The following is a 13,300-nucleotide window of genomic DNA, read 5'->3' as shown; positions in this document are numbered from 1 at the left end:
ATTGTGAGATGAAATGGAATTTTGGTATGCAATTGTAAGTAATTGTAAGATGTTGTGTTGTGTTGTTGTAGTTGTGAATATTATTTGTAGTAATGATTGTTAGGAAGTGCAGGAGGAAGTGGGATGAAGTGGGATGAATGTTTGAAAGGGAAGATTGCTTGCTTGTACTTAAAAGTACACCAAAGGAATAAACTAAGGGTTAAATACCTATTTAGTACAATGTTTGTCACTTACTTTGTATTTATGGTATAATCTTCGCTTTATTAATAAATTGTATGTAAAATGTCGATATCAAAAGTATCAGTGGTAGAACAGGTCGGACCAAGTCAAAGCAAGGGATTCAAGCCTCTTTATATACTCGAGGAAAGCGGGAGAAAATCATATCTATCTAGGTACCGGTATTCTCTTTCTCTTCATCATCAAAAACTCACTAAACCCCTAAGTGCAAGTATATCCCATCTTCCCACCCAGCTGATCTCTTCCTTGACTAACAGAAATTTCCCAAATCAAGACCATTCTATCATTTTACTCGCGCTTCCTGTCCATCCTGCTTATACCTGCACTTAGGGGAACAAAAGATTCCAAAACACATCCGTTGCTTTCCGTCCCTCGTCACCCCTTGCTTATAGGGATCGAGTGAGGCGGAGATGATGATTTAGGGTGTACTTTAGTGGATACGCATAGTCTAGGTGCTGCATGTACCTAGTCGTTCGGTGGTGAAAAGAGGATTTAGAGGGTCCAAGATTCATTTGGAACCTATCATTGGGGCTTTGATATTCTAAGCATAATCGTTCCGAATTTGATTGGACGAAATGGAGTTTTTGATTTGAGGAACTTGTCTTCTCTGCACCGGTTCTGTTTCCAACTCTGTGAAAGGGAACATCTTCTTTTCTAACAGAGACGGTTTTGAGTGATTGAGTGATTCTGTATGAGAGGTCAGATATGATTTGAATGGCATGTTAGAGTTAAAGCATATACTACAACATCGGGATATACATGAGATGGAGTGTCGTACATACCAAAACAAGGGTGCCACTAAACCATGGGTTATCAAAAGCCAAGAGATAATGATAGCGATACAGAAGACTCAATTGATTTCTTAACATGCGATTTGGTAATTCTAATAACTGGTTGGTGGTATCGGTGACATTTGATACAAAACCTTGAAAATGGGCACCCCGCATAGTAGAGAACATATCATTCTTGGGGTGCTCGTGTGATGAAATGGTAATAAGGCATCCAGGCATCAACATATCAAGTCTTCAATGTTCGGTCGGGTAAATACCGGCAATTACTCCCACCACACAAACACGTGGCAGCTTCTTAGGAATTGATATCAGATATCAAGACTAGAAACAATTTATATATCCTCCAATTGTAACCTTACGTGGCATATACATTGGATATCCAAAACTTTCCTTTTCTCATACATTCTTTCCCTCTCTTCTCATCCCATTCAATCCTCATGAACAACTCATCGTCATGTCAAATCCAATCCCGTCCTCTACCAAAGAGGTAAAATCATCTTCACCTACAATACCATCACCTCCTTCCCATCATCTCAATCACAACCTCCCAAATTCAGATATTCAAGAAAATGGCCTTCACGCTCTAGTAAATATTCAAACTGCAAAAGATATTTGGACATTTCTTCTAGTTTTCAGAATTTTCAATTCTTTTCTCGTCAAAACTTTCTTTCAGCCAGATGAATATTTTCAAGCTTTAGAGCCGGCTTGGGAATTGGCTTTTGGAGAGGGGAGTGGTGCTTGGATTACTTGGGTATGTGATCTTTTGATTTTGTTATATTTTAGTTCCTTCTTTGCGTTTTGTGGGCAAGGGAAGTGTGGATGGTTTATGAGAAACGAAGAGGGGAAAGAAATATAGACCATGGTAGTGAGTTTACTGGCGAAGGCGGGAAGAAAGGGAAATGGATTGGGAAAAGTTTCCCTCCTGTTACTTTTTATACTTCATTTCCAAATATTCGGCCCCCACGGCAGTGGCCCCCCGGGAGGGCCAGCGGAGCGTCGTATACAAATCTTTGTTTATCTCATCTCGTCTCATATCATACCAGTTCAAATCAGTTGACTGTTCTCTTTTATGGGGGCAAGCCCCCAAACCCCATAGCTCGCTGCGCTCGAATAATAGATACTAATTGGATTAAACAGGAATGGCATTATCAATTACGATCTTCATTACATCCAACTCTTTTTGCTGCTGCATATTATTTAATAAATAAACCTATGGAATTTGTAAATTTCTTTCCTCAATTTAGAGCTGAAGTTTTAGCTGTATTACCAAATATAATTCAAGCTATTTTCGCTGCAGCTTGTGATTATTATACTTGGAAAATGGCAGAGAAAATGTATGGATTGGGTAGTAGAACTGGTTATGTTACTGTATGTTTGTATCTTGAATATTTAGAGGAATGGAAAACTAATTGGCATCAGCTTCTCATGAGTGTATTAAGTCCTTGGAATTGGTTTTGTTCAACAAGAACTTTCTCAAATTCTTTGGAAACTAGTTTAACAATCACTGCTTTGTATTTTTGGCCTTGGGATATGGCAATTAATTCTGGAGAGAAAATCAAAGAGGGAACGAAAGAGGGGTCAACTAAGTCTGCATCTGGAGGTGTTTTTAGAACAACGGAATCCGTAAACCAGTAAGATTTTGGCAGTCCCATATTTGAGATTCATCATCTAACTATAATAGTCTTCGATACTCCCTTCTTCTTGCAGGTATTGCTTGCATTCTTAGACCAACCAATCTTTTAATATGGTTTTGTGTCATAATGCCAATCATTATGACCCTCATACCCGGAGTATCTCCAAAAACAACTAAATCACCCATCCCACAAGATTACATTGTTCTCGTTAGAGAAGCCATCTTATGTGGTTCGATCATCCTCATCATCTCAGCTATTTCCGATCGTCTATACTTTGGAGAATGGACATTTCCACCTTACCAATGGCTTCATTTTAATATCTCTCAAAATCTAGCCGTATTTTATGGCAAAAACGATTGGCATTATTTCTTCTCCCAAGGTCTACCACTTTTACTACTCACTTATCTTCCATTCACGATTCTCTCGACATTCAAAACCCATACACCATCTACAATACCAAATTCAGAATTCACCTCCAACCTTCAAACAATTCTAACACAACTCACCGGTGTGATGATCTTCGTCTTAAGCACAATCTCTCATAAAGAGGTTCGATTCATATACCCACTTCTTCCTATTCTTCTCCTCCTAACCGCACCATCCATTACATCATTCTTCACACGCGAAACTCAAATCCCCACAAGCAACCCCTCAAAATCGAAAATCGAAACTAAAACAATCCGCAAACCTCTTTTAACTACCCTCATTCTCCTCAATATAGCCTTGGCAGCTTATACAACGATCATCCACCAATCTGCAGTGATATCCGTAACTTCATTCATCCGCCACAGATACGAAACAGAAATGCTGGATGCTCAAGGAATCCCTCTGCATTCTCCAGATGCATATACATATTTGAAACATTACCCCGCTTCATTCGATGAAAACGCGCCCCCTACGCTGAACATCAATTACGATATTAAAAAAGAAGAAAACTCCCAATATGCGAAAAAAATGATGGGGACATCGAAAAACCCAGATTGGGAGGAGGGAAAAGGAGAGCAAGCGAAACCGTTCGTGGGTTTCCTAATGCCCTGTCATAGTACGCCCTGGAGAAGTCAATTGGTGTATAAGGGATTGGGGGCTTGGGCTTTGGGGTGTGAGCCGCCGGTGCATTTGGAGGTTGGGGAGAGAGAGGGGTATAGAGATGAGGCGGATAGGTTTTATGATGATCCTGAGAGATTTTTGAGGGAGGAGATGGTGGTGGATGGGGAGGGGGAGGAGCAGGAGGGGGTTGAGAAGAAAGTGTGGCCGCGTTATCTGGTGGGGTTTGAGGGGGTGGAGAAGGATGTTAGGGGGTTTTATGAGGGGGGTGTGGAGGGAGTGGAAGAGGGAGCGGGTAAAGGAAAGAAGATGAAGGAGATTTGGAGGGAGAGGAATACCCAGTGGATTGATGATTGGAGGAGGAGTGGAGATGTAGTAGTTTGGGAATTTGTATAGGGGTTTGTGGGAGATTATCAGGGTTGTGGATGGAGAAAGGAGGAAGGAGGATGAGAGAGGTGCTGGAAAGAGAGATAGATGCTAAAAACGTATACAATAAATGAAGAAGAAAAAAGATAGGTGGGTGGATACCTATCTATACATATATAATATAGATTTGATTCGATTCGATCGATCAGCAGAGGAAGTGCTCTTCTTCTGTTACCCTCGCACTCTCTTGTCTCCAACGTATTGTATATACGTAAATGTATCTATCTCTAAATGGGTGTGAATATATACATGTAAGAATTCAACGTTGCGATGCATTTGGGAATGCACGTGTAATCTTCTTCATCTCTTCATCTCTTCATCTCTTCATCTCTTCATCTCTCTATCCTTTCAACTCAAACTCTATATCCCTTTAATTTCATATCCCAGTTACCAAATACCAAACCACAAAGAGAAAGAGAAAGAGGAATATATACACTCGTAATAAATACCTAGATAGATTTTGCTTGCTTGCTTGCATGTTTATTTATTTTTTATGTATTCATTTATTCATTCATTCATGTGATAAATTGATAGAGTGGAATGAATGAGAGGGAAATTGGGAATGGAATTGCTAGAGCGTGTTTTGACAGTTTGGATTGACATTGACATTGACATTGACATTGATATTAATATTGACATCGACATTGACATCGACATCGACATTAATATTGATATTGATAATGATACATTTCCGTGTATTTTTTATTTTTCCGAATCTCAGTTCCCTCATCTCATTATTATTTTGCCCTGCTAGGTAATCAAATCAATCCATTGATATCGTACGCATCAAATCATATCATATCATCTAACAAATATTTCATGTTCCTACACTCTCCTCTCTTCAAACTCTTCTCCTCTCATTCCCTTTCACCCTCTATTCATCTACCCATCCACCCGTCCATTCCTCTCACATGCCCTCCTATCCTCTATGCTCTATGCATCTATGCATACATCCATCTCTCAAATACCCTATCCCCGAACCCCGAACCTCAAATTTCAAATTTCAAATCCCAATTCCCAAAATTCAAATCCCAACCCGTAAGAAAACTTTTCTCTCTCCTCTTTCCCACCAATTCTCCGCCCTTTCCTCCCCTTCCCAATCCTTGAAATTGATGTCCCCCTCCTAAATCCCCAACCCCTTAACACAACACCAAAGCACCACCGGCACAACTACATTATCATTTCCTCCCGTGAGAACCGCCTCCGTCAAACTCGCCACCCCCGCCGCAACAATACTTTTCCCCACCGTAACACCCCATCCATCTCCTCCCTCCATCTCCCACCCACCTCCCCTCACCCACCCTTGGACCCCACCAACGCCACCGCAACCACAACCATAAACGCCATACTCCCTTCTAAACTCTTTCCCCCTCCCCAATACCACTTCCTCTTTCCACACCTTCTCCCCACCAAACTTGCTGCCGCGTCACCTAATCCTACACATATAACTCCTGCCACCATAGCAATTTCCCTCTGTCTCTGTGGAATCTCCCATCCCTTCCACGGATCCCTCACATCTCCTTCAAAAGGCTCAGACGATAAAAACCTCTCAGAAGCGAGTCCAGATCCCGAAACAGAATCAAGCACCTCCATCGAAGAATAAGAAGAAGAAGAAGAAGAAGAAGACGACAAACTCCCCAAACTCAACCACAAAGGCACCGCACATCCCACCCCCAGAAAAATATGACTAACAACCACCGGTCCCTTCAAATCCCTACCATCCACATACGGCGTTAGGAATTTCGCCAACGCCCTACTAATCGGCGGTAACTGACTCGCTCTCAGTAAATCCAGCAGTAAAAATACACCCAATACCAACGCCATAGCCAACGCACAATAATTCGGATCCACAAACGTCGACGGCAACAGAATAAAAACCATCATGAAATGAAAAACTTTTCTCCTCGTATCCACTTCATATATTTTCGAAAGACGGAAAACAATCGCGAGACCCGTAATGATAATGAGAAGCCAATAGCCCAAGAGTATCAACCGCGTATTCGCCGCGCCGAAATCTTGAGTACGAATGCGTTCTACCCATCCCTTTTCCGCACAAATCTTTACTCGTTCGTGTATCTCTAGATCATCAGAAGAATGTGAACGAGAAGGTAACGGAATCCATCGCTGCAAATTTGCTTTCACAACTTCGAATCGAAATTGTGGTAAATCTCCAAACATATATCCCAGTGCCCATCCCACGGGTTCATAACCCTGCAATGCTTCTTTGTCTACGTACTCTCTGATACCCAGCAGGACAATAACGAGAACACAGATATATACATAAATAGCATATGCCCATTTCCGGATCGTAGCTTGTTCATAAGTTAATTTGGAAAATGATTGAAGACTGATAGAAGCCGATCTTTTCTTCCGACCCGAAGGTGTTCTAGTTTTTAATTTTGAAGGACTAGATCCTGGTAAAGTGTTTCTTCTCGAAATACCTGATAGCTCTCCATCTAAGAGGGAAAATTCCGAAGAATGTACTTTTCCACCCTTTCCCTGCGAATAATGACGATGAAGCTCATCATCACTCGTATCACTGACGAATCTATCTTTAGCAAAAACACTCAACGTATTTGTTCCAAATGATAAAGATCTCCTGCTAAATCTGAAACCCAAATTTTTAGGATCAGGTCTTCGGAATCTCCAGGTAGGGACTCGAGCTAATGCAACACCCCATCTAAGAACATGTGTACAAGTGACTAAAATCCCTATACCACCACCCCAAAGAAGTGCTTTTAGAATAACTGCTTGTGGAGATGATGCTCTAAGTAGTAAACTTATAAGAGCGGTTGATAATAATTGTAGTTCGGCTGCTAGGAGACTAGTAGTTGTGAGGTAGTAAAGTGTTGTACACAAAGCTTGATGAAGTGGTGGTATCAAAACCAATACTTCTGGATTCAAAGGTAATGATTCTTTACTCAAGAATGGAGCTCTGTTTAATGTTGTTGTAAATAGTGGCATACATGCCAATACCCAATGTAACATATCTCTTCCTTCAAGGCCTCCAATAGCAGGTATTAATTTCTTCGGTAATGTTGATATCGCAAGTATCATACTTGGTAAAAGACCACTAGGATCACTGACTGAAAGTAAAATCGAAACGAGCATTGTTATTGTAGGAGGATATAACAAGGGAGCAGGATCAAATGTTGCAGGTATAGTAAGAGGGAATGGCGAATTCCATGGCGTTCGTGAGCTTAGATGTCGTAATAGTCGAAGTGGATATAAAGCTATTAAACCACTTATAACAAGAATTTGACAACCAAGTTCTTCATAGTCAGCATAGTTTCTGAAAGTCTGGAGATAAAAGCATACCATTCTTCCACAAATAGAGTATTTCCTTAACCCCTTGACTCCGATATATTATACCTCCAACAAAACATAACAAACACGCCTCAGTCGTTCTCCTCACAATTTCCATCTTCCTTCTCTGTTTAAACTTCTCAATCAATTTTCTCTGTTCCTCCTCCGTACGTATCTTCGACGTCGACACTGTAGATCTAATCCTCCCACTTTCTTTCCATCGTATCTCATCATCCAAAATAGCCGGGCTCAACAATGGACTGGGCGTACTTGACATGCTACCATCTGCACCTCTCAATCCTTTATGTGGTTTTATTCTCGGAGCGGGTAAGCCTTTGAGGAAATGTTCATCATCTGCCTCAGTCCCACTATCGCTGTTCGTAAATTCGATATATCCATTTGATGATCCATCAGCTGTTACCCTAACACTACCATATAATTCATCGTCTGTGTTTTGTGCCGAACGTAGAGGTGATGGCGAGGCGGGAGCTCCTGAAGAAGATGTTCTTTTACGGGAGCTAGAAGGTCTGAGATTGAAAGACGGTTTAAAGGAAGGCGGTTTCGAGGCGGACACTCGTGAATTCCATTCTCCTCCCTTCGAATTCCCAACAACCGGATTCCTCTCACTCCTTTCGCTCCCAAACGGGATCTCCTCATGTCGTTTATGATATGGATGTGGACTTCTTTCCAGTCTCGGAGCTTTCTCTCCCGTCAAAGTATCCCTCGTCTCCCCTCTCCGTGCAGCTTCCTCTCTCAATCTCTGCGCATGCGATTGTTGGGTGTGCGATTGCAATTGCTGCATAGTCGATGGCGTTTGCTGTGTTTGCATCTGTAACTGTATCCGGGATCCCGAGTCTTCCCGTATCGCAGCCTTCAGCCCCAAATCCAAATCTAACCCTTCGTTCATTACTATTATCCCTCAATATAAATCTCAATCCAATTCTCCCATTAATTCATTACTCTCTTGCCGACCAGATCTCAATTACAATCCACTCCCAAAGTCTTGTTATCTCAGAAATCTCGGGAATTAATATGGGCGCAAAATAGAAACAACAATTATGGTTGAATATTGAAGTTTAAAGTAGAATGTATCAAACTAAACCGTGGCATGAAAAACCTCATGATTACATTACGAAAGCTATTCACATGCCAGATCTTTGAATCATTACACCCCACGTAACCAATCCACAATCCAGAGCCACAATCCACGAGGCTCTGAGTCCGCTAGCGGCCGCGTCAACGTCCATTTTCTATAAATAGTAGGGAGAGTAACATAAGGCTGATATCAGATGTAGATCATTGATTTTTTCGACTATTTGACCCATTGGATGATTGAATGTTGAAATAACATGTTGTCAAAGGCTAGGCACTTCGACATTTCTATTGTTCGAGATTGAATATGGTGAGTATAGTATTATCACATTGTTTCTGAGGAGAATTCATAATGAATCATAATCAATCAGATGGTATAATTGTTAATAGAAGCATGATTCTGTTAATTTGCCCATCCGAGATCAAATCACGCTCATCAGAGCCGAGAGAATCAAGAGTTCGCTGTGCACGTATGTGCTTGGTAGTATAATATATGTATGTATCTTAATAATTAAATCCAGGAAACAAGCCCCCCAATCCGTTCCACCCCAAGTCATTCATCAAGGCATAATCGCTCAGCTCTCTCAAATATCTTAGATATATTTCGTTTGGTCTTCTATCCTTTCATTCTTTCCTCGCATTGAATAGCATTTCTTGGACCGAAAGAAGCCCCATTTCACAATCGTTCAATGTGACATCCCGTACCATCTGCAACGAGAACTGAAAATGTAAGAATGAACAAGTGAAAGGAAAAAGGATACCGGAGAAAATCAAGGGCTCGTATCCATATGCCGCTAAAACGCCCCATCGCCAACTATACGTTTCTTGTAATGCCCAATCCACCATATCATCAAAAATCAATCGAATATAAACCAGCCTCTAAGACGCCACCACATGGTATGCATCCATGAAACCTCATAACCCTTATATGCATCCACCGACCCTGCCATAATTGCAAATGATAAACTCCTGATTGTAGCCATTTTTCATTATAGGGGTATTGCGCTTCCCTGTGCGCCAATGCTCTTTAAAACGAAAACCGAAAGAAAACAAATAAATTGTAATGTGAAATAAAAATTGTATGAGAATATTTTCCCAAGGTGCTTTTCTAAAGTGCCATCAATACATGTCGCACATGATGGAATGGCTTGCTTGTCCAGAATAAAGATTGATTGTCCCTTGGAGAACATCAGCTCAATTGCCTTGAGGTTGAGTTCCTGTGATAATCGAGGAGATAGCCATGGCACTTCGTGAAGTTGAAGATGATCCAGGGTTTGATGGATTGGATGAGGTGCCGTTGTTCTGGTAAACTTGGTTCGATGAATTGATAGAAGAAGCGACGTTATTTTGAGAGGCGTAACCTAAGTGAGGAGGAGGTAAGAGGGACGAAACATTATTGCATTGAGTAAGATGGTTCGAAGAGCCGGAATTAATAGCATTATTGTAGTTAGAATGGCCAGAGAAGTCGCTCGGAGAGTTAACAGAAGAGACATTATTGCTCTGAGACATTTGGTTTGTAATTGCATAAGGATTCATCTTAAAAAAGTCTTCTGGTGAACTGACATTGGTACCATTCATGTTCTGAGACCGAGAGGTCATTGGATTGGCAGAAAAGTTGTTATTGCTGTAAGAAGCACTTTTCATGAAATCGCCATTATTGTTCTGAGTGCTGCGAGAATTATTACTCAACCGACCCATGGACGAATTGTTCATGTTTTGAGAGCGAGAGGCCATGGAATTGGTAAGGTTGTTATTTGCGCTGTATGAACCACTGTTCGATGAACCCATGAAAGAGTTGTTACCGTTTTGAGGAAGCGGGGTCATTGAAATATTGCGGGAAGTAGTGCTCGATGGACCCATGTTATTGTTGTTCTGAGATAGAATTGACATTGTACTGGCAGGAAGCCCATTGTTTCCATAAGCGGGGTTGGAGGATATCATGGAATTATGATTCTGAGTAAGAGAGTTCATTGAGCTGGCAGGAAAACCGTTATTGCTACGAGAAGGCACGCTCGTTGAACCCATCAAAGAGCCATTGTTGATTCCAGAGAGGCGGGCCAATGAACTAGCAGAAAAGCCATTGCTGTGAGAAATGTTGCTCAATGAATTGACAGAAGAGCCGTTATTGTTATGAGAAGTGTTGAGCAACGAGTCATTGGGGAGCGGAAGGCCACCTGGAAACGTCATTGTCGGATTGTTCAATGGTCGTAAAGTTGTAGCCACAGCGCCCTTGCCAGAATCAAATGAACCAGCATGAATCATTGCAAGAGACGACCTATTACTAGTGATTGGTGTAGGGATTTGATATCTTTCCAGTTGACTTTGCTGTGTGTTTTGTTGCAGACCTTGACTGCCAATTTGTCGACGGGCATCGTTAGCTTGCTCAAAGTTTTCGAGATCTTGCCCAGTCATTTGAAAGTCTTCGTCTAAATTACCCCGGCTTGGTACGTCTTTTGCAGGAACGATGGCTTGTTGGTCATTCTTTCTCGATTGCTCTTGCTGGTAGACTTCTTGAATCTTCGGCTTCAAAGCTCTCCAACCTCGTTCTGAGCCACCATCTCTAAAAATTCGAACGGCTGCTTTGAATGGCTTCGTGTTGATGATAAAGTCCTCTGGAATATTTGGGAGATCTCGCTTCGCAAATGTGAGGAAGAGGATTCTCCGGCTTTCGCGATTGGCATCATTCGGCTTGCGACCTTTTGCTCTCTTCTCACGGACTGCTGCTTCGATTTGTAAAACGAGTTGCATGACCTTTGCGTTCTCGGCCTTTTTTGCTTCGAAGAAGGCATCACGATCTTCTTCTAACTTTTCCATCTTCTCTTCCCAAATCTGGCGGGCGGTGGCTTTCTGCGCATCATTATGGGTAGGATCCTCACGATATGCATCGGGTGTGAGTGCTTCATATTCCTTTATGATGTTTTCCACGTCGGCAATCAAGTAGTATTTGTATAGTCTGTGCGTCGACGTTTGAATCGCTCCAGGGTCTCCTTCTTCGACGAAATCATGAGGTTTACCAAAAGAGTCGTACATGCTAACTGGAATGCACGCCAACAGTCTGTCGACGACAGGTAGAGAATACTTGAGTTGTCGATGTTTCTGGATACGATCTTCTCTCTCGATCTTCCCCTTCCAACAGTTGAGACACCACCTCTTTTTCCAAGCCCAATGAGTTCTGCTAGCATCTTTGTTTTTACAACCAGGTTCCATGCAACCTTTTCCTCCCAGAAGATCAACATATTGCATTGCTGATAGCCCTGGAATTTCATCAGGCAAATTGTAACCATAGTTTTCTCTGCGGCAATTTATGTGGATAGATTTCAAGTCTCTAACCCATCTGCACCAGTTGCGGCAGATAGTACGAGCTTTTCGGAGAAATATAGGAGGGCAAAATTCGAGAATGCGGATTACAACGTCGGCTGGTATCTCAAGATCTTTCTTCTTTACCTTCACACAACAGTTAGATCTATTGGCATATGTATAAGTGAGTGGGCACACTTACTACCTCCAGTTTATTTGTCTTTTCAGCGTTTTCAGCCTTTCCAGCAACCTTCAATAGCCTTGCCTTCTTCGCGGCGGCCTTCTGCTCTTCTGTTTGCACCTTGCGCTTCCTCGGGTTGGTAGCTTTAGTCATTTCTAAGTCCATGGGTGTTTCTGACCGACTTTGCGTACTCGATCGAGATTCTACAACAAGTAGGTTTTCAGTTTGTGGAAGCTTTTGCGCTGGAGCCAAAGTTGGTAGAGATGAACTGGATAAAGCTGAACTGCTCGAACTCGATCTTTCTAGATTAGGAATTGGGCCTTGTCCACCGTAGCTTGAATAGGATTGATTTGCGAAATTTCGAGAATCTTTTTGTAACCGAGCAATCATCTGCTGTTGAAAGTTACTTCGATTTGCGGGGATTTGCGAGGCAAGGACTGAATCCGATCGAGAGAAAAGGTCGTCCATATTTTGGGGGTATTTGGTTGCAGGGTTATGTTGCTGAAGTTGAGGACGTAAAGGTTGGCTCGAAGAGAGTGAATACGAATTATCGCTGGAGGGGTAAGTTTGTTGTTGAGTGTAGTTGTGTGTGTTCACTGCCCGTAATAAATTGGAGAGTTGTGGAAGCTCGGTTTGACTTGGAGTGACATTAAAGGAAGATTGTGGTCGATAGTTGGGATTATTGAATGGTTGTTGTTGTTGTATTGAATTTCCAGGACGGATGTGAGAGTTAAAATTGCTCGCAGTCAAGGGTGAGAAGGCCATTTGATTCATTTGACCACTCATTGCAGACGATTGAGAAGTTGAACTAATGATATTTCCCGAATATGGAAGCTGAATAGCATTATTGTCTATCATCATGCCTGTGAGTGATTCTAAATCTCGCATGGTAAGAAGTGTATTATACGTCTCATCACCAGAAAGTATTTGCTGAGCTGGGAAACTAATATCATGACCTTCGAATGAAACACGAAGTGACTTTAATAACACTCCCTTGACGACGTCTCGAGCGATACTGAGCGACTCTTTAAATGCAGCTTCGAGATCGATATCCGTATCGCTCGATGCGAGAGATGATATGGGAGGAACACTCATATTATGATCGGGTGTATACCTTGTATCGACGGATGGGTTATGGAGTAGGTGTGGGTGAAGTTCAATCGATGGTGTTGAGGATGTCGAATCGCTATTTCCCCACCCGTAATCAGTGTCAATGTGTAATGTTCATCCAAAGATTCCCCGAATCCGTACAATAACTTTTGCTGAAGGGAGATTAAATTTACTAGAAATCA

The 13,300-nt window shown here is 41.9% G+C and overlaps 3 protein-coding genes across 3 annotated transcripts; 1 reads left to right on the top strand and 2 right to left on the bottom strand.

Annotated features, from left to right (window-relative positions):
* Nucleotides 1–1,482: 1,482 nt before the first annotated feature.
* On the top strand, nt 1,483–4,102 carry Bfra_004718 (putative glycosyltransferase family 22 protein; the record flags this gene model as incomplete). The annotated part of the gene is made up of 4 exons (XM_037335115.1): nt 1,483–1,779; nt 2,166–2,396; nt 2,448–2,659; nt 2,710–4,102. 4 exons carry the CDS (start codon nt 1,483–1,485, stop codon nt 4,100–4,102), a joined length of 2,133 nt encoding a protein of 710 aa, XP_037193649.1.
* A 1,323-nt stretch (nt 4,103–5,425) lies between these two features.
* Bfra_004717 (putative phosphatidate cytidylyltransferase protein) lies at nt 5,426–8,345 on the bottom strand (the record flags this gene model as incomplete). Its single annotated transcript, XM_037335114.1, has 2 exons — nt 5,426–7,404; nt 7,451–8,345. The coding sequence occupies 2 exons, from the start codon at nt 8,343–8,345 to the stop codon at nt 5,426–5,428; spliced, it is 2,874 nt and encodes a 957-aa protein (XP_037193648.1).
* A 1,379-nt stretch (nt 8,346–9,724) lies between these two features.
* Bfra_004716 (uncharacterized protein) lies at nt 9,725–13,103 on the bottom strand (the record flags this gene model as incomplete). The annotated part of the gene is made up of 2 exons (XM_037335113.1): nt 9,725–11,974; nt 12,030–13,103. 2 exons carry the CDS (start codon nt 13,101–13,103, stop codon nt 9,725–9,727), a joined length of 3,324 nt encoding a protein of 1,107 aa, XP_037193647.1.
* Between the last annotated feature and the right edge of the window lie 197 nt (nt 13,104–13,300).

This window comes from Botrytis fragariae (genome assembly GCF_013461495.1).
Source record: "Botrytis fragariae strain BVB16 chromosome Unknown tig00000050, whole genome shotgun sequence".
Classification (NCBI taxonomy): Eukaryota; Fungi; Ascomycota; class Leotiomycetes; order Helotiales; family Sclerotiniaceae; genus Botrytis; species Botrytis fragariae.
This window is presented reverse-complemented; position numbering and strand designations above follow the sequence as displayed.